A 26,245-nucleotide genomic window follows, 5' to 3' on the forward strand; every position below is an offset into this window, starting at 1 on the left:
GGGTGACGGGAGGACACAAACTAGCGTCCTCCCGTCACCCTAAGCTTAGTATACGCGAGCTACAGCTGAGATCCACCCAGCTGCGTGATTGACAGCTGGCTCTTCATATCTAGAGGCAGAGCCAGCCGTGCCCGCCCCCTCCGTTCCCTCAGTCAGCACTTGAGGATCGGAGGGGCGGAGGAATCCCTGCAGGGAACCGTGAGTGACAATCACTGCTCTCTACAGGGAGATGATCGATAAGTGAGCGAGCGACGGTATGTGTTCACTCACTTCCCGATCTATTGAGCCGACCTGTGACAGTTTCATTGTCACAGGTCGGCTAGAACTATGAGGCTGAGTGATTTTCACTCGCCTCAAAGTTCTCCTTTAAGAATTTTTCTCAGAAAGGAGCTGGATGGGTATGTCCTGGGCATGACAACTAAAATATCAGTAGGATGCAAAGACTAAAAGAGAGGATTAAAAGGGAACCTGAACCTAAAATGCTTCTAAGGTAACATCAGTGCTGAAGTCTGGACACCTTATGGTGTCTTTAAGGACCGGTTAATCTTCAAAACAATCCTTGTGGAACGTTTTTGATCTTAGGCCCAGGCGGACCTTATCTTAAAAAGTTCCTCTCAGCCTACTTAAAAAAAATTGCAGGTAAAAGCATATACAAATCTGGTAATATAAATGCATGCTTGCAGCTTTTTTCTTTTACCTAATTTATTTGTTTATTTACTTGCATTTGTGCAATCACGCATTCTAGAGAGAGAAGTTGTAAACCCTCCATGGACTGCCCACATGGATAACCACAGTCTAGTATTTTACCATTACATAATGCTGGAATATCCACTCACTAGAGGTGGGTCTGTAAAGAGAAGAGATTTCAGAGTGGTGGCTTCTGGAAAATAACCACCTGCTACTAAATGTTCTGCTGGCACAGGTTTATAAACCTGGTCATACACTGCTCGAATTGTGGGCAGAATTTGAGCTGTGGGTGGCCCTGGTGACTTCTCTGTTCCACACAAGCCAATTTTTCAATACATTTTTGTTGAAGGAACCAGTCCAAAAATTGTCAACCGAACTAATCAACTGCAGTCACTGTTCGGGTATTCTGAGAGCTGCGGACACTGGGTGTCAGAATACAATAGCCCAGCAGGGGGATTCGCTCATTCATGTTGTTTAGAGCCCTGGTTCTCAACTCATGGGTCGCGACCCAAAAGTGGGTCGCGGCGCCCTTCCTGCATGGAGCAGCCCATCTTCAGTAGGGAGACATAGAGGGGGGGATTTTCTGTCAGTCTAAGGGAACTCCGTGTTGTAGGCAGGCAGGGGGATGTGTAAAGTTTGCTGGATTAGCATTTGCAATTGTAATAAAAAGAAAAGCGAATGTTACTACAACAGACTAGGCTTGGAATAAATAATGTCACCTGTCAGTGCAAAAGCTGGGGGAGGGGCTTTAGAAGGGCTGTGCTGCAAGTTTTCTACTTGCAGCGAAGCCCCTGCTAATGCCTCCCCAGCTTCTGCACTGACAGGAGACATTGTGACAGGAGACACTGATTGACATTGTACACCACCACCCATCATGGTTTTTGAGGTCCCCTGCTCTTTTGGGGGACCTGGGACCATGGCAATATGGATGGAGCTCTGTCACAGCACTGCAGCCCCCACTGGACCTCAGGCTGAGGATCCACCACAGTTCTCGATATGATAGGGAGACTGAGTGGATCTTATAAAAAGGAAAACAAGTTAAATTTTTTTTGGAGTGTGTATGTGTGTGAGAATGCCTGTGAGTGTGTGAGATTGTGTCTGTGGTTGTGTGTGTCTGACAGCGTATGGCCGCATAGTCCCATAGAGGACAGGTGCTGCGTACTAATCACACAAGCACCTGTCCTTCCCGGGAGCTGCCCGATACGGCCGTGCACGCAGCACGGAGCTCTAGGTGCCGGCCGATTCCCGTGTGAATGAGGCCTTACTATTAAGAAACAAGATTGTTTTCTTGCTGAAGTGGCAGCTGGCTACTTCCAGGTGCTCTGCTAGGACTGGGGACAGTATATTTGTCACTAAGCTTTTCCTCTAATTGGATCTCAGAGGTGTTTTGTAGCTAGCTGGAGACACCTGGGTATACTTGAATTAGCCTCAATAGCTAAGCTAGTAGTTATTAAGTGCAGGATTTGATGAAAACATGGCCCATTAATCATTCTTCATCCAAGGGTGCAACCAATATTGTGACTTGCTTCATTTCTTTTGCTGTAAATATCATTTTACTGGCAGAAAAGAAAAGGTGCACAAAGGATCATTTTCTTTTCTGGCGAAAAGAAGTATGAGGGCTGACTTTGTTGCTAAACAATGCACGTTGTTTTTCTGACTTTAGCGTCAGTATTGTCACGGATTCAGCCAATCATGCAGCAAGTGATCCGGGTCAGTGACTCAACTCTACTGATGACCTTTGGAATGAACTAAAAGGCCAAGCCAGGTCTTTTCATCGGGTATCAGTACCTGACCTCACCAATGCTCTTTTATTCCCAAAGACATACTCTGTGACAGAGTTACCTGGCGGTGGACCGTAGCGAACGTCCGCCGCCGACCAATCCCGGCGAGTCATGCCGCCCCTCCTTCTTCTGGCTCACAGATCTTAAGCCGCGCTGTTTAACTTGCTCGGTGTCCTGTTAATGTAACACGACGCTGAGCAATTCCCTGCTCTAAAAGACATCTTCCCTGCTGGGCTCCTTGAACTGACAGTCGTTACTGACAGACTCCTCTGTCTCAGCTGCATCAGAAATAAGGCATCTCTTAAAGAAGACACCTCAGTGTGGGAAGAGCTACTGCTCCAGAGGGAATACTTACATAACCAGTGTGGACTAATCCTTAAAGCTACAGACTCCAAGTATTCCCTCGTTACTTATAGACCGTCTTGTCATTCATGTAATAGAGTCAATGTTCTTGGAACTGTCATGCTGACCATGTAAAGGAATCTGCTATACTACCTGTTTATCATTGTGTCAGAAACACTGGATCGCATAGACTGTACTACCTCCTTTTAAAAAGATTGTATGAAGTAATACTCTCCCGTTAAACTGTGTACTAGGAACTCTTTTACTATACCCTGCAGGTGCTTAACTCTTGAACTTCGAAGTTATAATTGTATTACATACCCTATCAAGGAATTTTTAATTTGGCTGCGTTTATGAAAAGACGCATTATACTCCTCATTACGAAAGCACCGATAAAGCATGGAGCCGGCTTTTTGGCCAATCAGGAAGCCGGGCGTTGTGTAATGACGTGGCGCCCGGCTTCCTGATTGGACAGCTCCCGGTATCAGGAAGTTAGGCAGCACGTCATTACACGATGCCCGGCTCCCTGATTGGCAAGTGACGAGAGAGCATGGAGCCGGCTTCCCGGGCCAATCAGGAAGCCGGGCAGCATGTAATGACGCGCTGCCCGGCTTCCTGATTGGCCGGAAGCTGGCCAATCAGGAAGCCGGGCGCCACGTCATTACACAACGCCCGGCTTCCTGATTGGCCAAAAAGCCGGCTCCATGCTTTCTCGTCACCTAGTGACGAGAAGCATGGGGACGGCTTCCCTGCTAATCGGGAAGCCGGGTGGCGAGTCTTTACACGCCGCCTGGCTTCCTGAATGGGACTTCCGGTACTCAGTATTCGGTATCGGCGAGCACCGGAAAAAAAAATATCGGTACTCGATACCAAAATACCGGTATTGGTGCATCCCTACTCCTCATACACCCCATCTAGATTGACGTGTATACAGACTCTGTAGCCGAGATCCTACCAGGTAACTAACTATTCATTAACCTCATAAGTCATGACACACTCCAAAATCTTGTTGAAAGCCTTCCAAGAAAAATGGGGGCCGATTTAGCTGCAAAAGGAGTAGAGGGTCAAGGGCAACTCTATATTAATGCCCATGGTTCTGGGACGTCCAACAAGCTCATATAGATGTGATGGTCAGGTATCCAAAAACCTTTGGTCATATGTGCATAATGTACATACCAGCTTGCTATACTTGCTGTTATTATGCAGATCTGCATTTGACCTGCTTCAAGCGGGTTTAGCATTCCTAGGAGACTTTGATTGGAAAACTGGTATGACACAAACAAAAGCCCATTGACAAAGGTCCTTAGGCTGGCTTCACAGCTATGTGCTGGCGGTAACACATTAAAATGCAGATGTTAAAATGATATACATGTGCATTCATGATTTTCCATTCTGAATAGCACTCTAAAGCTGGCCATATACCTTACAACCATCGCACGACTTTCGTTGTGCGATGGTTGTAAGGTGATTCAAATTTCGTATGATCTACCCATCTTGGACAGGCAGATCGTACTTGCGATCATCGCAAGCCCTCCCCGCTGAGGGGAGGGCTTCTGATGATTGCAGTGTTGAGCGGACACCAGCACCAGCTTGCGCACACCAGCCCGTGCGACATTCGTCTCCCGACCACGCCATCAACCCGCCGAAAATCATACCATTTTCGGCAGGTTTTCAAGCGTGCTCTAAAGACGAATGTTGTGCGACCTTACAGTAGAAGCGGTCGCACGCTGCCTATACACCTGCTGATTATCGTACGATCGCGGGAACACCCGCGATTATCGTACGATAATTGGCAGGTGTATGGGCACCTTAACACACATATACAAAATGGTCAAATGCACCTGAAATATAGTACACTACAGTGCACAGATGTAATTATTGTGTGTTGCTCAGGAGGAGCCAGGATGCATTTTTTTGTGGTCAGGCTCAATAATCATGTTATAAGTAGGCACCACAGCAAAAAATAGTATGTTAGTTTTAGGAAGAGCTAAGCGTCATCAGTTCTAGTAAGCTGGAAAGACAGAGGGAAATTGCTAAAAGTACTTTGGTTAAAGGAGCCGGTCCGAAAATCGTTGGCTGAGCAGTGACTGCAACTATTAGGAGATTCTGACCATAACACACCTGCAGCTGTCAGAATACAATAGCCTGGCTGGGGAGGGGAATTCTTTTAGCATGGATGGGGAATCAAAAGTTTTTCCCTAAACATCCTCGTCTCTTCTAAACCTCCCCCTTATTCCCCAACCCCTCCTGACTTGCCCTGATCTCCTGAGGTGTGTGTTTGGTTACAGGTAACTAGGTGTTGCTATATACCACAGATGAAGGATTGTTGCTGTGCTGACTGTGTGCCAGTTTAGTTTGTTAGTATGGGCACTGTGTGCAGATATGCATTCAATATATAATTTGTGAACTTCCATGTGTTCACCATTGTGTCTGTGCATCGAGCTGCACAGATATGGAAGAGCTTGCAGATAATGTCCTGTGAGTAGTAAGAGTGATAACCAGTTTGATGTCTCTGCCTTTCCTTCATAAATTGTTTTCTCTGTCTGTGACCAGCTGATAACTAGGAAACGCATTGTATGAAGTTCTCTGAAAAATAAAAAAACAACGCTTGGCAGCTCTGGTATATCATGCCATGGCTTGTTCTGGTATTTACACTCCTTGGATTTTTCTGCTTTCTCTCCCTCCAGTCAGGCCATCCATGATTTACAGAAGGAAGTGACTCAGCTTCGTCACCACTTAGAGAACAGCCTGACCCGATCACCAGCCCGAGGGAAGCTGTGGAAGCCAACTGCTGCTAAGTGAGTGAACTGAGTTATGAATAAAATCGCATCATTATCAAAGTGTGATTTGCTAAACTTTCTGTGCAGATACTGTAGCTAGAAACCCATCTCCTGCTGGTTCTTCCTCCTCCCCGGATCAAAGAACATATTCTGACCTCTAGTGCAGGTGAAAGCTGCCCCTCTACATTATCAGGTGACATCTGATGGTCAAGCATGTTTATTATGGGAGTCTAGAGACTGGGAAGCTTTGAAGTTACAATGCCAAGAGGTTTGAGGGAACCTCCAGCTTTAGTTTAAAAAGGAACCTCCCTGACAGTAATGGTGACAATGTCTTAGATAGGAGTGTATAAGTGCAATAGAAATCATTTTTTCCAAAAACAAAATGGCTGGTCAAGAGGGTGTAGAGTCAAAGTCTTAAAATCCTAAGTAGATGTAATCGCTTTTAGTTATCTAAACATGGTGAAGGGAATTTATCAAAACTGGAGCAGACAAAATCTGGAGCAGCATTGCATGGCAACCAATCAGCCTCTGTCTTTCATTTTCAAATCTTAACAGAACAAACTGAAGAGAGAATTTGATTGGTTGCCATGCACAGCTGCTCCAGATTTTGTCTGCTCCAGTTTAATAAATGCCTCCCTTTGTATCAAACTATTGCCTTTGTTTTTAATAAAACACTTATTTTCAAGTTTTTTCCATCCTTTGTTGCATGTCAGTGCTGCTGATCTTTGTCAGCCTCTTTGTAGCCACTTGCGGTCTACATGCACTCCAACGATGGCTGCGTGGCATTTCTTAGGGCGGGTTTCCTGATATGGTAACAACAGTGGATCATGTCTGCAAAATGTGTTTTGAAACGGTCACTTGTAGTCTCCATCGGAAGCTCCTGTGACAGGGTGATAACGCAGAAGCACAGATGAGAGATGGCGGCAGACTGTTGTCACCCTATAGCAGGAAGTTGCTGAACAAGGCAATTAATGGCAGGATCACCAGGTTTAGCAAACCATGCACATTTTAAAAATAAATTATAGTTACATTACCTCAGTAAAACTTTGAGGGGTTTTAAGGGTCATTTTATCAATGTTTTCACCCAAGATTCACAAAACATTTGCCTAAGATTCATTCATTTTTCTAATGGAATCTTATAGTGAAATGGGTGAATCCTGGGTAAAAACATTGATCTTTAGATTCACATACAGTATACATAAAGTTTTGAACAGAGTGGAGAAAAGTCACAGCGGTTGTCAGGTTGTTAATGTTGCTTGTGTCCCCACAAGCATCGAAGTGAAGATATTTCCCTTCACTTCCTGTCCCTGCGACATCAGGGTAAGAATTGAGGGGAATGAGTACAGGTTTACACGGGAAATAATTAAACCATTGTGGGTGGCAGGTTGCTGTGGACCGCACAGTTCCATATGATTGTTATTTTCTATTGAAAGATGATGGGAGGCTTTTACAGTTGCCCCCAAATGGCCACCATTACAGCTGAATTATGGATACATTTTCCAGTGATTTATTTCCTATTTTAGAAGAAATCCTAGCTGGAGACTGGGAAAGTTTATCTGGTATCCCCCAGGAACTCAAGGAAACAGATTTCTATTTACATCTTCTACATTGTTAACCTGCTTGATTTTATCCGAACAGTGCAGATCATTGTGGGCACTCTGTACGTACACTATATGATCAAAAGTATTTAGAAGCCTGCCTTTATACACACATGAACTTTAATGGCATCCCAGTCTTAGTCCGTAGGGTTCAATATTGGGTTGGCTCCACCCTTTGCCGCTATAAGAGCTTCAACTCTTCTGGGAAGGCGTCCACAAGGTTTAGGAGTGTGTCTATGGGAATGTTTGACCATTCTCCCAGAAGCGCATTTGTGAGGTCAGGTACTGATGTTGGAGGAGAAGGCCAGGCTCGCGGTCTCCGCTCTAATTCATCCCAAAGGAGTTCTATCGGGTTGAGGTCAGGACTCTGTGCAGGCCAGTCAAGTTCCTCTACCCCAAACTCGCTCATCTATGTCTTTATGGACCTTGCTTTGTACACTGGTGCGCAGTCATGTTGGAACAGGAAGGGGCCATCCCCAAACTGTTCCCACAAAGTTGGGAGCATGAAATTGTCCAAAATGTCTTAGTGTGCTGATGCCTTAAGAGTTCCCTTCACTGGAACTAAGAGGCCAAGCCCAATCCCTGAGAAACAACCCCACACCACAATCCCCCCTCCACCAAACTTTACACTTGGCACAATGCAGTCAGGCAAGTACCGTTCTCCTGCCAACCGCCAACCCAGAGACATCCATCAGATTGCCAGACAGAGAAGCGTGATTGGTCACTCCAGAGAACACGTCTCCACTTCTCTAGAGTCCAGTGGCGGCGCGCTTTACATCCCTGCATCCGACGCTATGCATTGCACTTGGTGATGTGCGGCTTGGATGCAGCTGCTCGGCCATGGAAACCCGTTCCATGAAGCTCTCTACGCACTGTTGTTGTGCCAATCTGAAGGCCACACGAAGTTTGGAGGTCTGTAGCTATTGACTTTGCAGACAGTTGGCGACTTCTGGGCACTGTGCGCTTCAGCATGCGCTGACCCCGCTCTGTCATTTTATGAGGCCTACCACTTCATGGCTGAGTTGCTGTTGTTCCCAGTTGCTTCCACTGTGTTATAATACCACTAAACGTGCCCATACACCTGACGATTATCGTACGATAATCGCGGGTGATCCCGCGATCGTACGATAATAGGCAGGTGTACAGGCAGCGTGCGACCGCATTTAAACGCTATCGTAGATTTTCGGCGGGTTGGTAGCACGATCGAAAGCCACAATCGCACACTGCCCGCTCAGCATTGCAATCATCGGCAAGCCCTTTCCTCAGCGGGGCGTGCTTGCGATGATCGCAAGTACGATCTGCCTGCCCAAGATGGGCAGATCGTACGAAATTAGAATCACCTTACAACCATCGCACAATGAAAGTTGTGCGATGGTTGTAAGGTGTATGGGCAGCTTAACAGTTGACCGTGGAATATTTAGTAGCAAGGAAATTTCACGGATGGACTTATTGCACAGGTGGCAACCTATCATGGTACCACGCTTGAATTCATTGAGCTCCTGAGAGCAACCAATTATTTCCCACGTTTGTAGAAGCGTCTGCATGCCTAGGTGCTTAATTTTATACACCTGTGGCCATGGAGGTGATTGGAACACCTGAATCCAATGATTTGGAGGGGTGCCGCAATACTTTTGGCATTATAGTGTACTTCTAGCTCTGCTCTAGGCAGATATAAAGAAACAACACCAAATGCAGTTATATAATTATAATAATGATAAGAAAATGTGGTTATAAATGCTGGTAGTACCAGTGCCTAAAGGTGCCCATACACCTTACGATGATCGAATAGTCGTACGATTTCCGTACGGCAGCCCCATCCTGCCCCGATGATCGCAAGATTAATTTAGCCGTAATAACCGAAAAGCACCTGGACGAAATGCGCTAATTGATTTGCCATATTTTCGTTAGCGCAAGCGCAGTGTAGATCGTACGACTTTTGACGGACGGAAACGCCAGCAACCTTATGAAAATTGTAAGACCTAGCAAAGTTTTAAACATGCTTGACCGTCAAAACTCGTACCATTGTACAGTACTGTCGGTTGGACACTGCAATGCACACATACGATTATCGGACGAAAAGTCGACCGCATACGAAAATCGTCCGATAATCGTAAGGTGTATGGGCACCTTAAATCTGTGTTGTGTTAGGCTCCTGTAATCCCTGTATAGCAGCAATGGGAGAGGGGAGAGCAGCACTACCAGGCATCATTCTTATCAGGGCCTATCAGGTATCATTCTTAAGAAGGGTATGCACAGTTTAATTTTCTTATGAAAGAAGTCATTTTTGGAATGTTCGTTTGAATATCTATCAGTTAGTATGGTGCAAAACGACAATGTTCCCGAATTTCTTTTAAAAAGCATGTTGGAAAATGTTCTCAATCAAACGAATTTCTAACTATCAATGTGGTTTTCATTCGGAAGCTCCATTCATTCCAAAATAAAATATTAAATAAAAGCTGAGGGGGAAGTTGGTTTTAATGGCATGACATAAAGCTTGCTTATTCTTTACAGGAAGCAACATGAGGCGGACGTTCCTCACTTTTCCCCTGGCTTGGATTCAACTATTTACAGACATCGGGCTCCAGTAAATGAAACAAGGACAGGTACGTGTTTCAGGAAAGCAGAATTGCTAATCAATGTCGTAGAGTGCCGATTCTGTCCAGACCGCAATCGCCGACCTGCTCTGGGTTATGACTGGCTGACAGTAGGTACACCAGCCTCCATAAGCCAAAGCAGGCCCCCCTCGGTTTCAGTCATTGTTTGTGGGGACCGCTGTCTTCCTAGCAACCAATGACATCAGGCAGGGCTGGGTGCTACAACTACAAGTTTTAGTTGGTGGCTGAACAGCCACCTAGATCAACTGCACTAGTCTGCTATTGTGCACCCCCCTGCCATGGGTTTCAGGTCCCCTGCTCCTCTGGGGGGCCTGGGACCATAGCAGTGTCTGGATGGAGAGCAGGAGCAGACTGAGGAATCTGCACTGTGCTGAATGAAGCATGGAGCGATGTGCTCTCTGTGCTTCCTGCTTCAGAACTGATGTGCCAGGTAAACTGGTGATTAAGCACAATCCTGTACTTGATCGTCTGTACCGGAGGGCAGGGGAGACATCAGGGGTCTAGTAGACCCCTGATGTCTCCATAAAAAGAACATGTCACCTCCAAATGTTGTCACATAGTGGCTTGTTAGCCCCTTTGTGATCGCAAAAAGTAAAAAAGAAATAAAAAAGTGATAAAGTAAAAAGTAATCGAATAAATAAAAATGGAAACCAACACTGCCATGTGATTTGAAAGTAAGCGGGGGGGGGGAGTTCTAACAACACTGTGCCTGGGAACACACACCAGCAGCTGTGGTTAAAATAGATTTTACAGCCTACCCACCCTCATGCAAAATGCAAAGTAAACCTGCACTGCACAGGGGTGTATTCTCTGCAGTGAGGCCAAGTGACATCATATCTTGACAAGGAGATTGGAAGCTGTAAACTTAGATGACTGTCTTTTACCTTAAGTCCAGCTTCTAGCCATTGCTGTTTGAGTAAAGGCAGCCCTTTCATTTTAATAGGCTGCCACAGCACTGCAACACAGGTTCTAATGCAGCTGCACCTTTTTCAATGCAGCACACTACAAATGCACAGGTGTTTCATATAAGTGCATTGTTGTACATTTTGGTGAGCTTTATAGGTGTTTTAGGGTGGCCCTGAAAATAAATGGCAGCTCAATGCTAGAGGCATGAGTTAACATGTGTTGCAGAAATATGCAGTGAACACTTTTTGCACTTTAGAGCAACTTAACAACATGAATCTGCTCCAACTCAACTTCTGCTTGGCAAATGTCGTCAGAGGTCCCAGTCTCTTATTTTGCACCAGGGCCTGTAAACTTCTCTTATTAGCTAAGCCTCATAAGAGTGAAATCCAGAATGAAGCTCCACTATTCAATTCTCAGCTTCGGTGGAAAAAGCTGGGCTCTGGCCTGCCCTCTCCCATCTTCTACACCACCCTGTTGGTCTGCTAGGCCATCCATCACTTTATTCTAATAACAAAGTCACTGGTGCCAAAGTTCATCCTCCAAAGGTATGTAAACATCAGAACTTCTCACAAGTGGGCAGCACTTGAAACAGTCAGGGTGTCTGAGGTCTAGCACACAGGAAACAGAAAAAAAAACAGTGCGCCTCTCTAGTGTAGACTTTATTAAGTGAAAAATGTTAACAAGCAAGAATGGTGCTCACAAACAGCCGATGTTAAAAAGCCTGTAGTGTGCAGAGGTGAATCTGCACTGAATGAATATCAGATGTCAGTCACATCAGGACCTGCGATAGAAGCATTCCTCCTTCTGCTAACATGACAGGCACGGTTAACGCGTTTCCGGTGTGATACCAACAAGTTCCTATAAGACTCAAAAATTGGCCAATCAACAACTGGCTGGAGTGCGACACAACGAGTGGCCAGCCAATAGGCTCCGTTTATGAGACCTCTTCATTCATGCTCACGTGACCACCAGCTCTCCGGCTGTGTAATGTGGTAGCTATGGTTAGAGCCGTACATGCAGGGCTGCGGGCAAAGTCTAGCTCCTCCCCCTGACCAATCACAAATGGACGGGGGAGGAGCTGGCATGTCTGTAGTTGTCCATGACTGAGTCTGATAGCAGTCGGTGACTGAACAAATTATGATATCAATTGTAGGAGCTAATAGGGGTGCTAACTTGATTGATTAAATACATTAGATCCATCTCAAATGATCTGCAAGGATCGCACTAAAAAGGCGAGCCCTCACAGATGATCACAATGTTAAAATATAAAACATATGTGAAACAAAATGTACATAAATAAATGTATATATACACATGAGAAAAACCCCATAAATACACTGAACACATGTTAAAAACACCAAGATGTAAAAACCACACATGGAGAGTACGTGATGCAAGTAAAAAAATTATTTTGATTCATCTGATTTACAGAACCCCAGTGGAGAAACCCTGTGTCACATGACCATGACCCTACTGATCAAACTAATCAGGAAGCAAAGGGAGTTCAGGGGCCATATACAGGTGAGTCATTAGACCTATACATATGGCAAAGCTATCATACGAGAAGCATGGACGCTACCATTGCTGATGCTCTTTTGAAAATGCTAGTTGGTGGCTCACCCACTTTCTGAATCACTGGCCCAAGACACGATGTATATTTATACCCAGGGCCATAACTATCCATCTTCAAGGGAATTTCTTTACCAGTACTAAATACTGATTGTTTTCATAACAAATCTGTAGATGTACTCAAACTATATATACAGAAATAGTACAGTAATCTTATCCAAATGTATTAGCCAGATGCTTATGCTTAATGCATAAATCACGGTGTAGCTGTGCAGCTCTGGCCAGCTTTTTCTTCTGGACCCTGCAACAGTCACGAGTTCTGCTTTCACTATAGTGACACCCTTGTTTATCTTTTTGTAGTCCCGGAAATTATTATTAGCCAAATGATATTGCTAACTGCATCAATCACTATGTAGTCATATGACTCTGGCCCACTTGTTCTACTGGGCCCTGCAGCAGTCAAATGTTCTGCTATCACTATAATGACACCATTGTTTAACTGGTCTAGTTTTCGTAAAAATCATAATTTCTGTAGCTATAGTTACCTGGTCTGATGCCCATCCTAGGTGCCTTTGCTGTGCGGAACAGCAAAGCCACCCAGAGAATCTTCACCTCCAATTAGAGGTGCACCGAAATTGAATTTTCTGACAGATGCCAGGAAAAAAAAAAAAATTCTAACCTTTTTACATTTTTTTTTTAAATATATTTTTTTTTATTTTTTTTTCAAAACTTTTTAAAATAAATTCTTTAAATATCTTATTATTTTTTTTTACTGTCGGGGCTCTGGGAAATGTCAGGGGTCGAAACAGACCCCTGATATTTCCCTTTTAAAATAGAAAAAGAGATTGAGTGCTCAATCTCTTTTTGTGCAGCCCCTGTTATGAATGAACAGGAATCCTCTATACCGAGTGCTTTTGGGGCAATAGTGCGTTTACCATGTCTGCAATCATGAATGAACAGGAAGTGATGTAGAGCACTTCCTGTTCATTCATAATTGGGGACACAATAAATATACTATGTCCTCAATTATTTACAAGCAGTCAGCAATCACTGATCACTGAGTGTTTGTATACCGCTCTCCATCCTGACTCCCTGTCACAGGAGGCTGAGCCGGCGTTGTGGGTGGAGAACTCTGTTTCCTTTGACAGCTGACTCCTCCTCCACATCGCCGGTTCTGCCTCCTGTGACAGCTCACAGCTCTTCATCCTGATCTGTCACAGGAGGTTGAGCGGGGTGGTGTAGGAGGAGAGCTTGGCCTCCTGTGACATCGCTGTTCACAGCCCCTCTCTGCCCCCAAAGGTTCCACAAAGGGACACCGGACCAGGTAAGTATAACCTCTTTTACTTAGCAGTCGATCTTAACACTTACCCCATTTTTTTGTGGTGCCAGGGTGGGTTTAATTTTATTTTCTCACTTACTTAGGAACGCGGTACCAATTTTCAGATCGCCTACCGATTCACACAATTGAACATGTGCCACACTGCCAGAGATGCCAAGAATCCGACAGAAAGAAGCACGGTATGAGCCACTTAGGTTCATCATTGTTGTTTACTAGAAGAAAATACTTTTGCAGAAAGCCAACATTTGTTAAGTGCATATGTAAAACTGCAGAGATAAGCCCACACAAATAAGCAAATGGATACATTTTAAAACCATGAGCTTGCCATTTGGTTGCATTATTATATACTTTGGGTTCACAGGTATATGCTCCACCCTCATTCTTGAAGAGAATCAGTCAGATGTGTGTTTTTATATATTAATGTTTACTTCTCAGGGATAGGTGTTTGTACTCATACTCACTTCTATTTGTTTTCTGTTAGAGCAGAGATTTAATTGCATTGATAGGCTATACGACCCTTGGGCACTAACCCTTCTCCTGCCTTAGTTCAGGGCTGATGACTGACATTGTCTGGGCTACTGTGAGAAAATAAAACTTCTTCATGTATTGTTGACAGAAGCTTTGTTAATTAAAAGTCCATTATCGGCATTGAGCTCAGGCAAGAAATAGGACATCCTTACACCCGGACATTTCAGCTGTAACTGGGAGAGAATTCAGATACATAACAACCACGTAGTACCTGAGAAATAAAGCTGCTTTATTATAACAATTCAAAAGTGGAAATCCAGTTTATTACAGATACTTATTGGATACAGTTTCTAATTCAAATGAAGCTGTGGCCAGGCTCAAGTAGTTACATATTCTTGAACAACAGAAGCATTCACGTTGTTCCAATCCTTTTCTCTGCAGCTCAGCTTACCCTGCTTCTCCTCCCAGCAGTCACTTAGCAGCTCAGCTCCCAGCAAATGACTCAGCAACTCAGCTGCCAATGCTCCCTCTTCCCAGCAATGAGTCAGCAGCTCAGTGTACCCCGCTCCCCCTTGTAGCAGTGACTCTCCAGCTCAGCTTCCCCTGCTCCCACATCCCAGTAGTTACAAAGCAGCAGTCTAATCTCTAATGGGCAGGGCCGGATTTACTCTCCCTGCCGCCCCAAGGCCAGGTTTTGCAATGCGCCCCCACATCAACAGAGAATGGCAACCGGATGGTAGGGGCGGCAGGGTTAGTTTAATTTTTTTTTATTGTTTCTTTATTTTTTTAACTTTTTTACATTTTTTTAAATTTTACTTTTTTATTTTTTAATCTTATTATTGTTTATTTTTTATATATATTTTCTTATTTTTTAGTAATTTTTTCTTATTTTTTACTTTTTAATCACATTTTTATTTAATTATTATTTCTTATTTTTTTAATTATTATTTTTTTCACTTAACTTTATTGCTATCACACAGGAGCTAGCTAACAAGCCCATGTGTGATAGCAATTGGAGGTGACAGGTTCTCTTTATTGACCCTGTCAACTTCCAATACAGGAGTTCTAGCACAGCACTGTGCTGGAACTCCTGTGACAGGTGAGAGAGGAAGAACACAGCTCTCCCCTCTCACTGTATACACGGAGCGTCAGGGTTAGTTTTGACCCTGCCGTTCTGCTCCCCACATCGGCGGCCAGTGAGGAGAGACTCGGCGGCCAGAGGGGAAGATGGAACCAGGGGAGAGGGGTAAGTGCAGGGGGAGGACGGACAGGCTGCACACATTTTACCCAGGATCGCTGCGACATTGCCACGATCACTTGTAAACGAACAACACTACATTTAGTCCTGCCTTTCCAAAGCAGGACTAAATGTAGAAGGCAACTTACCACCCGGCGCCCGGAACTTTATGTTCCGGGCGTCGGGAGTTTCCACACCGCTGCCGCCTCTCTGCACCCTGCTGCCCAGAGGCCTGGCCTTGTGGGGAATCCGGGCCTGCTAATGAGTACATGCTCTTGAGAGAACCTGAGCTGCTGAGAGAACCACATATCCAGAGATGGACATCCCATTCTAACAGGAAGTATTGTTGCCCCAAAAATACTTTGGCAGTTTTTGTTTAATTGAATTATGAATAATTATAGGCACCTTTTGACTCTTTCACCTTTTAGTCCAGTGAGTGTGCGTAAAGAGGAAGCATTTCTTCTTTCCCATTGGTTCACATCTGTAACATTATTAGGCTGGCCATTCATGCTCAATTCTGGCCTAGTCAGCATCCGAAGTCAAGTTTTAACTGGAATTCAAATCAGTGTATGGCCAGCTTAACAGCCGAATGGCAGCAGTAGAGGGTTAAGCTGGGAGACACAACCTTTATATACACCGCAAAGAACATAAAAGCAATTGTTCAGAGACTAGAATATACACAGTTATGCCAACATGGGCCAGTCCTCCACTGCAAAGTAGATGCTGACCCTGGCATTGTCAGTGGGTCTGTGATTGCTTTGAAAGGTAATAAATCATAGTACACTTCTGCAGGGCTTAACACATTTTAGCTAAAGCAACCATGAGCTTATAGTAGAACTGTAAATGCCAGGTCCGTACGGCATACTGAGCTGGCCAGCCAGAAGCACTTTTGTAGCTCCGTATGCCGTAGGCAGCTAAAAAAGTTAGGAGCCAGATTTGTTTTCGGGTGGGGGACTCAAAATTTTTAATTTACTTTGCACTGTTGAATTTGAGTTTTGTGTTCGAATTGTAGAAAAGCCGAAACATTTGCCCATATCGGCTAATAACATCCATCATTGGTTCTTGTGAGCAGCATGAAGTTTTATAAGAGGCTGGTTGATATCGGACATTAAAATGTACCGGAGATGACACTGGAGTACAGGACACTTTGCTCCTTTGTATTTATACTTGTTTAATGATGTATTCCATAATTGTGTTCTCTGCAGTTACCATGAAAACATCAAAGGAGGATGAAAGTGTCCTTCCCACACACCCAGCCTGTCTGTTTTGCATGGGAAAGAGTGGATCTTATAATGCACCAAGAACTGGTGAGTTTATTTTAGGATGTAGAATATTTTCTAGTGATTAGGAAGAGGTTTTATGACAGACTAGAAAAAGTGTGATTGTTCCAGTATGGTTGTTTTTGGATAGTAACTATATTATTATTATTAGATCTCTGCTACATCAGCTTCTTTGAGGGTCCCCAGGTGACATTAGGGGTCTTAGAGACCCCTAATGTCTCCATAAATAGGACCTGTCAGTGTCCCTGTGCTATCACATAGGAGGATTGTTAGTCCTCTATGTGATAGCAATAACATTAAGTGTAAAAAAAAATAATAATAAAAGTCACATTAAAAAAAAACCCCACAGATTTTTTAATTAAAAGTACATTTTTAATTATTTAATTGTTTAAGTCCCCCACCACCATGTATACGCACATATAAATGGAAAAACGCTTTGGTTGCGCCAACGCGCGAAAACGAAAATAGCGCTGGTCATGTTACATATCACCGCGAATGGTGGAGTGAGAGCAATAATTTTCGGGCCGTTAATCACTGATAACACTAAACTGATGAGCGATAAAAGCTTTTAAAGTGTCGCCTATGGCCAATTTTGGGTATTGTGGTTTTTTGCGGTTTCGCGGGCGCACACAATTTTAAGGCTTGACATATTTGGTGTCTATTTACCCGACGTGACCCCGTCTCTTATATTTTACCAAAAAATTTAGTAATAATAAATGTTTTATAACGTAGGGGAAACCGTTTTTTTTTTATTTTTAAAAAAAAATCTTTTTTAAATGTCAATAATTTTTCCTTAATATAGTAAAAAATAAAAACCCTACGCCAACTCTCACCCTGACTCCACTCCTTCCTAACCTTTCCCTGCCTCAGTCCCAAGCCTTTCTCTGTCTTCTCCTTACCCCCCCTTCTCTTTGTGCCGACCATGCTACGACCTCAGCATAGCATGTATGTAGTTACACTGCCTTCCTGCGTGAGACATGGGAAGCATGACACATTCCATAGCATAGTGGTTGCGCCTCACCCATCGGTGGTGGCGCTTGAATACGAACTGTAATATCTGTATACCCTACCATCGTTGGGGCTACAAAACCAGTAGAATTGTCAAATCTTATATACACTTCGCGTGTTCATACTGTAGCCACTGTATTTTATGGTACTGCACAACTCTGTTTTCTCCACTTATCTACTGTTTGTACAAATGGAAAACTGAAAATAAAGAATTAACAAAATAAATAAAAAAAAACCCGCAGTGGTGATTAAATACCACCAAAAGAAAGCTCTATGTGTGCCCAAAAAAATGGTATAAAATTGATTTTCAGTAAGCATTGCAGGACGGAACAAATGTCAAAGTACCGCAGCGCTGAATACTGAAAAATGGCCTGGACAGGAAGGGGGTTTAACGCCAGAGGTTAAAAGGAGAACTATGAGTTGAGAGATTTTCACTCAACCTCATAGTTAGAGCCGACCTGTGACAATGAAACGGTCACACGTCGGCTCTATTGATCGGGATGTGAGCAAACACATACTGTCGCTTGCTCACTTCCCGATCATCTCCCTGCAGAGAGTGGTGACGATCAGTCAGCACTCTCCGCAGGGATTCTCCCCCTCTCTGATCCTCAGACACACAGGGCCCTCTTCCTCTTAAGAGATCTGGAAAAATGGGCAGTCCTCAATACAGGGCTGAGGTCATCAATCATGTCAGCACCCCTCTGTGCGTCAATGTATGGAAGTGCAAGGCACCGTGGTTACATCCCCCGGGGTTAGTTCCATGTTGCCATGCACTCACTGGATGTCCTCGGTCTTCCACGTCAACTGATGCTGAGCATTATTTAACCTTTGAATTCTTGGGACAGCTAGTGGCGGAAAACATTACTGCATGGGCCACAGTGCCTAAAGCTGGCCACAGACCTTACAACCATCGCAAGACTTGTGTCTTGTGATGGTTGTAAGGTAATTAAAAAAACGTACGATCTGCCCATTTTGGACAGGCAGATCGAACTTGCGATAATCGCAAGCCCGCCCCGCTGAGGGGGGGGCTTCTGATGACCGCAATGCTGAACAGGCAGTGTGCGCTTGCGCACACTGGCCCGTGCGGTTTTTATCTGACGAACATGCCACACACCCGCCGACAATCGTACGATTTTCGAACATGTTCATAAAGATAAAAGTCGACCGTAAAGTAAAAAAGGTTGCACGCCTTTCACACACCTTGCAATAATCGTACGATCGCGGGATTTCCCGCGATTATCGTACGGTTATCGCAAGGTGTGTGGGCACCTTAAAGTAGGTGAGAAATGCAGCCAGAGATGAAATGAGAGAATCTGGGGAGCTGCCAATGCTGGCCACTAAAAATGCTGGTAGGCCGACTGTCATACAGATCAAGTTCTGACCTCAACTTATCCTTTGAATTTGTACACTTGTTCCAGGTGAGTGCCTCAGAATGTACTGATACGGAGATTGCCAGGAAGCTAGTATTCCCTCACTAGAGCGGGCTTCATAAATACTTTGAGCAATACCCCTATCCTGCTATATCTCAAGGTCTGCCCATCCCCCAATACAGATGGACTGCAGTATATAATATGAGCAAATACTTTTTTGTGGTAAATTCAATGTTTCTGCATGCAGGTAAAGAAAGGATCAAATAAAGTTATTTGAAAGTGATTGTTATTGAGTGTGTTTTATTGCATGTCAATGCGTCTTGCACCAACACGTTGGGCATGTGTTTTGTGGTGCTCCCAATTGTTTCTAATGGGTCCCAAACACACATCCATGCAGTAAACAACACACCTGACCCTTTAAAACACCACAACTCATATACAAGGAAATATGGTGCTGTGTTGTAGTGCATTGGTAAAAAAAAGGAAACAAGGTCAGGTTTTTTTGGTTTGTGGACGCTCATTGAGGACTTCTAGGTAACAATAGGCAAATGCAATACATGTTGACACATTAAAAGGTGTGCTGCAAAATGTGATGCTGACTTGTTTTGTATGTGACCAGTGTTACTCTGACACCTACAGGCAAGATTGTGAATTACATAAGGATGCAAAAACTCCAGCTAATGCCTTTATTTGTTGTCTCAGAGCAGATAGGGAAGGATTAGACGATCTGTCCGTTTTTATTGCCGTCTGTGTCGCCCAGTATAGAGATTTTCCCTCCCTTCTTGTCCCGGTGACAGGCTGTCCAAAACACAGGAAATAATGGAAAAATCTCTTCAGTGGGGATAAAGGAAGTTATTACTTTTTTTTGTCAAATTGGAGAAGGATTAGAACATGGCTTCTATGGTTCCTCATTTCTTCTTCGGTGAGAAGAATTCTCCTTCTTAAGGTCACTGGCCGCAATCGAAGCCTGAAAAAGGTTATAACCGTTCCTTGCATCAAGCAAAAAATGCTTGGGCTGGGGTTTAAACACTCCACCTGATGGTGGGGGGGGGGTCTGGTGGACTTTTTGCCAGTGGTTTCTTATAACTTGAATTGACCGCTCTCTTCCATAGTTCCTGGCTTTTCCTGCCTGCCTTGAAGCTTTGGGTGCTGCACTCTCCTTAGTATAAAATGGAAACCTGTACTGTGGGGTATAAAAGACCTGTCACTGCTAATCTCCCTCTGAAAATATGTATAGCATGAGTGACTCTAGCTTCAGAATTCCTAAAATCACCGATCCGGGAAAGTATGCAGTAAGTAAAGTGAGACTTCCTGATATGCTTACTTGTTTTGGTTCAGTGATGTAGAGAGATTAGAGGACACTGAATCAGCATGACAACGAGGCAGCTAACATTTCCCGAAAGAAGTAAATACTGGCAGCTTGTGTATTTCTCTTACTTCCAGAGTCCCCATGAAACGTAATCTGTTCTAATCCTTCTGCACTTTGTTGAAAAAAATTAAAAGGAGAGGTTGTAGAGCTTTCATGCATCTACTTAGCAGTGAAAAAATTTTTTTGGGTGGCCTGACCTTTTACCGCTGCCGGTCCCCATTATGCAGATATATATTTTTCTATCAACAGAAGTCTGCCCTTTTCTGACTCCCTCCTTTTTCCTACAGGAATGAGTAATGATGAAAACAGGCGTCATCGAAGGAATAAGCATTGCCAGCACTGGTATATGAGTCATCCTCCTCCAGTAGGCTATGTTCCCAGTCCACCTGTGCCATACAGCCCTCCTGTCATGTGAGTTATTGATTTCATGACTGATCCTAGAGACCAGGGATGAGCTCAGGTTCAATCCAAACCGAGAAGGAACATGTCAGTGCCGTCCTAATCAGCCCGACCCCTTTGTGCATCTGCGGGGCGAGGAATACCTGGCTGCAGCTGATTGGGCAGGCATTGACAGCTTCCTTCCAGATTCAGACAATCTCAAGTACAGACCAATCCTGAGCTCATCCCTAATAGAGATGATAGTTCACAATGACCAATTATAAACCTCTATGTGCTTGTAAGAGGGGCAGTTTGCTTGCTTTTGTCTGACAGTACATTTTTTAATCACAAAACAGCACGTATTGTACTATTTTGCGATTAAATCAGCTTTTAGTAAAGGGCAAAAACTATCCGCATTCCCAGCCTGTACTGTGTTTTGTTATGGGTTCTATTGATTAAAAAAAAAACTTTGCATAGCTATTAACTAAAACTGCGTATCCATTCTGCATATGCTGGTTCTGTGTGAGTGGGGCAAAATGGAAAGTTCTTAAGGCTTTTTTCTCTTCTCGTCAAACGTACAGCCATAAATAGGGAACATTTTTTGGCCACTAGATGGAGATGAAAGTCATAGGGAATAAATACATGTTGGGAATAAGACATACAATGTAAGATATCTAGAGAGTGCTGGAAGGAAATTAGCAGATAAATGTAACTATTGCTACTACATGGGTCTCCATAGTGACAATGGTTACATTTATCTGCTAATTCCCTGCAGCATTCTCTAGAATTCTTACATTGAATCTCTTGTTACCAAGATGTATTTAATACAATGTATTCATTCTAGAGAATGTTGGAGGGAATTAGCAGACAAATGTAACCATTGCTACTATGGAAACCCCTGTAGTAGCAGTGGTTATATTTGAATAGCTAATTCCCTATAGCGTTCTCTAAAATTCTTGCATTATATCTCTTGTTACTAAGATATATTTATTTAGCTCCATTTAGTGAACACAATGCAGTATTTTCCGCTATTCACTAACACTCATAATATTTGAAGAACATTTGACCGGAAGAGAAAATAGCCTTAAATTGGAAGTTGAGTCATGGGATTAAAAAATTGGCTGAAAGGCAGACATTCTGTGACAGAAGAGACTGCGTAAATCTCTTCTGCCATAAAAACTTTCTATTGCATTTCAGCTATTTTTTTTTATGTACACTGAGAGGGTTATTCACAAAGCTGTCTAAGGCAGCCGAGTCAATAACCCACCCGAAGTGAAGTGAGCCGAACGCTATTCACTTCACTGCGGCTATTCACTTCAGGCTTGTACAGCTGATTTCAGCCGTACATCGGCTTGCTTCGGCTCAACATGTTCGACTGAGCCGAAGTGAAGAAGGAGTTCCAACATCTGGATCGGCTGAGCCAAACCTCCGGCAGGCTTCTCTCTGCCGTTCGGCCTATTCTCATAGGGGCCGAACGGCAGTGAGGCTCGGCTATTCTGTTCGGTACCTCCGTGGTACTGAGCAAAATAGAAAAATCAGTGAAAAAAGTTGAAAGAAAAAAAATGTTTACAAATGTAAATAAATGATCAATTTAAAAAAAATAAAGATTTTTTTTTTTAAAAAGGAAACAATTAAAATAAAGATTATTGAAAAAACATTTAAAAAAGAAAAACAATTGGGTGGAGCTAGCAGTGATAGAACACTGGGCTGTCATTAAATGACAGAAACTGGGCGGAGCCAGCCGTGACATCACGGCCGACACTGCCAAGTTGTCATTGTTTAATGACAGTTCAGCGTCCACAGGTAACCTGGGGACGCTGATCTGTCACTGCAACTGGGCGGAGCCAGCCGTGAGATCACAGCTGGCTCCGCCCAGCCGTCAGTTGCGAGGCTTTCGCCCCGCTTTGGTTTTCACTTCGGCACAGTCGAGCCGAAGCATATGCCTTCGGCTCAGCTGAGCTGTTCGGCCAGCGTCAGGAGCTGTACGGCCTATAGCCCCTACAGCAGCCCTTCGGTTCTACTGAACCAAAGGGCTCCGGCGGCCAAAGCTAGCCGAAGGATCAGCCGGGGCTAGGGATGATCCTTCGGCTTGCTTTGTGAATAACCCTCTGAGTCATGCATACACAGCTCAGTGCTCAGCAGAAAAAAGTAACTTCCATGTGCATTTGCGGGAGTTGTGTCTTCGGGGCCTGGCCAGTCAAGTGGCCAAAGAATCAGAACCCGGAAGAAGACAGGGATAAAGATGGAAGTGAGGGAGAAGCGCAGTGCTGGAAGGGGATGACTAGCAGATAAGTCTGCCCACTTTAGCAGATATGTCTGCCATAATGTACTGATATGCTGTATTTACTTCAGCTTTAAGAACATTTAAATGTTGCCCCATTCGCACAAAAGCTGGTTAATTTGCACAGAAGAGATGTACCTGCAGCTTTGCTGGATGAATAGCTTTGCAAATTTTTTTAATAAATAGGCTCCTTAGAGCCAAAGGGGTAGATCTTTCCCTTCACTCATATTTGTATTGTAAAATCTAGTCCTTCTTTCACATAAAGAGCATCTGCAGCACAGTAGCAAATGTAATGCTAGAAGGCAGCGGAAGGCAGACCCTGTGCTTCATTCATCCAGTAATAATGCTGTTGTTGTAGCTTGTAAGTGTCATTTTTAGAGGGGACCTGTCATTTTGAACCATTTTTTGTAACAAGAAATGAATTTTCCACTTCATAGGTACAGAATAACAGTTACACAGTTGTATCATGCAGCACAGCATCTTAGTGATACATTCGTAGAATACTAACACAATCCAGTTTGAATAGGCATAATATCCTTGTAACTAACAATACAGCATCAAGGATACAAGTACTGATCATATCACATCATGGTGGTTCACAGAAAATATACGGTATCAAACCAGAACAGGAATATTTAAAGATTTAGAGGGGTTGACCATATGGTAGAATGTTATTAAACAGTATTCGATCAATTTTGTGATAAACAGATGGATAGAATTAGGCAGGTCTCGTCTATTCATCATTTTAAACATTTTATTTTTAAAGTCCTGTTTAGGAGCAAGTAACAAGGTGCCAGCCATCTATTAGCCATAAAAGCTTCCTCGGTGCACCCCTCTGATGCTGGCTTCATTAGGTTAGTAAAGGCTGAATTTCCCCAACAAGAGGACTAATCCCTATCCTTAGAGCCAAGTCATACTAACTTACAATCCACCTGTCAAATGTCCGCACCCTTATGGGCCACTGTGGTGCTCTCGGACCGAGGTAACACGGGTGCGTTAGGCTAAGCCTCCATGTAAAAGATGAGCTCTTAGTAACAACTCACAGATGAGGTTCTGTGGTGTAAATAACACGTAGAGATTCCAGTAGACTATGCTGTTTGACTACACAGATTTTGTAGGTAGCAAAATGTTATTTGTGCCTAAGCAGTACCCTGAAAAATGTAGAGCTAACCATACACGGCTCATATTTCGGTTATTTCCTGCTGAATCAACCAAAAATCGAGCTGTGGGTGGCCCTGTCAGAAATACCTGGCTCAACAAAAGTTCATTTCAAAATCGAAGGAGCCGTGACTGCTTCCTATGCACCCTCACCCACCAATACATACATTCCCCACCCTCTCCCGCTGCTCTGTTCACCTAAACCCTGAAACCTCTGTGTTAGTGATTCTGTTGTGGGATATGTGTAGGGGCTGCCTTTGCTGGACCACGTTTGAAAATACCAGTTATCTAGCTCTCTGGCTTGAGTACTTTTGAGTCACAGACCTTGCTGTAAATGAGTATCAGGAAAGTCAGAATTCCTCTGTTTTTATTGCAGGTCATAGATTTAAAAAGCATTGAAGCCAAAGCATCAGCATGGCAGCCAGGGAGCTAGGGAGAGGTCAGCAATGGCAGCCCCCATAATGTTCTCACAGCAGAGTCACTTTTATGAACTGGCCCACATGACAGTGGTTGAACCAACTGGGAATTAGAGGAGGAGGCCACATACTGCCAGGTATTTCCAACAAACAGAGTGGCTGAAAAGTGCGAGTAAGGTTTGGTATTGGTGGGTAGGTGGGCTTTACAGAGGACCTGCCACCATGACATCCTCCTCTCCTGATGTTTTGACGTGACATCAGCACGGTTTGCTGTTTAGCTATATTAATTCACTGAATTAGTTTTCTTTCGACTTTGAATCACATAGTATTTGACATAGTATTTGAGGTTGAATAAAGACATTAGTCCATCAAGTCCTACCTATTTAACACATATCAAACTTTACCCTGAACCTTAATATGTGTACTGACCCCTCTTTCCTCTCTTCAGATACAGCACTCCACCTGGCATCTATGTTCCTGTTGAGTATAATGTTACTGACATACGATCTTCATTTGCTGTGGCTCCTCCCCCTAATTCAGACATCGGAGACCTGTATGATTTAAGCTACCCTTTGAGCCAGGCACTAGATGCAGCCCAAGAACTGAAAATAACCAGCAAACGAATGTGCCAATCTCTGACCACAGACCTCAGCATGCAGCGCAGTCTTCGAGGTTCCTGTCTTTTCTAGGAATCAGCAAAGCCCATTATAATTTAATTGCACAAAACCAAATAATGGCTGTGAATGAATATTGTAGCTGTATTTATTTCCTAATATTGTACATTTGTTTGCACTCATTGTTCTCCAGATAAACCAAACATGCAGTACATTATCTGTGACATCCCGTAGAAGACATGCCCACTCCCACAGGCCAGTTTTCATTGGCCATTTGCACTGGTAGAAAGAAATATACTGCATAGAAAAGGACAGGTGTCAAGACAAAGCTGGAGGGGGATAGGCATAGGACATCAGTTCAGGACATCAGGGCACAAACCCTTCCTCCATCTTAACATCAGCATTCCCTTTACCCATATCTGGTAATACTCTATATATTCAGGACCCTTCTACAGACAGCAGATTCCCTTTGGAGAAAAACCTATTATAAATAATGATTGCAATAATTGACCTGCTGAGGAAATCTAGGATTGAAATGCAACATTAAAGAGACCCGGTCAGCATTCAACATTCCCCTGCAGTAGAAGACAGCATATACTCACATCTCTGGTGGCCCATTTCTCCTACCTCAGTGCTGCAGCCATGGGACGCCACTTCGGCATTCCATACTTTCTGGAGTTTCAGCTACCCATGTCCACCACTGTTTTCTTCCTCTTGCCCCCGAACACTTAGCAGTAAGGTAGAGGTTAACCAGCGTGCAGCGGGGGGGGGGTCACAGACATCAGACGCTCCCAGAAGTTTGGAATGCTGAAGAAACAAGCCATTACAGAGTGGGTATGCGCTGTCTTCAGGAGTCTTAAAGAGAACCTTTTGTGCGGGAAGCTTAGAAGCCACTATTTCTGGCCTCGCTCTTCTTCTGGCTGGCATGACCATCATACTTCAATACTTTAAGCCCCCCCCCATATTTCTTTCATGAAAGGTTTGCTTTAAAATTCAGTAATTCTCAGCAACAGCCATTTTAAGTTTTAGTTAGGGTTGGGTTGGCTTTC

At 43.8% G+C, this 26,245-nt stretch overlaps 1 protein-coding gene across 1 annotated transcript in view; it reads left to right on the top strand.

The window, feature by feature from the left end:
• AKNA (AT-hook transcription factor) overlaps positions 1–25,467 on the top strand; it is a 59,287-nt gene extending 33,820 nt beyond the window's left edge. The window contains exons 16-20 of the mRNA XM_018566919.1: positions 5,498–5,608; positions 9,700–9,791; positions 16,528–16,629; positions 20,637–20,760; positions 25,031–25,467. Of these exons, the coding sequence (XP_018422421.1) occupies positions 5,498–5,608; positions 9,700–9,791; positions 16,528–16,629; positions 20,637–20,760; positions 25,031–25,271 (670 nt within the window). The 3' untranslated portion in view covers positions 25,272–25,467. The remainder of the gene's footprint in view (positions 1–5,497; positions 5,609–9,699; positions 9,792–16,527; positions 16,630–20,636; positions 20,761–25,030) is intronic.
• Positions 25,468–26,245: the final 778 nt, after the last annotated feature.

The sequence above is a fragment of the Nanorana parkeri genome, unplaced genomic scaffold (genome assembly GCF_000935625.1).
Source record: "Nanorana parkeri isolate BGI_ZX_2015 unplaced genomic scaffold, ASM93562v1 scaffold988, whole genome shotgun sequence".
Classification (NCBI taxonomy): domain Eukaryota; kingdom Metazoa; phylum Chordata; class Amphibia; order Anura; family Dicroglossidae; genus Nanorana; species Nanorana parkeri.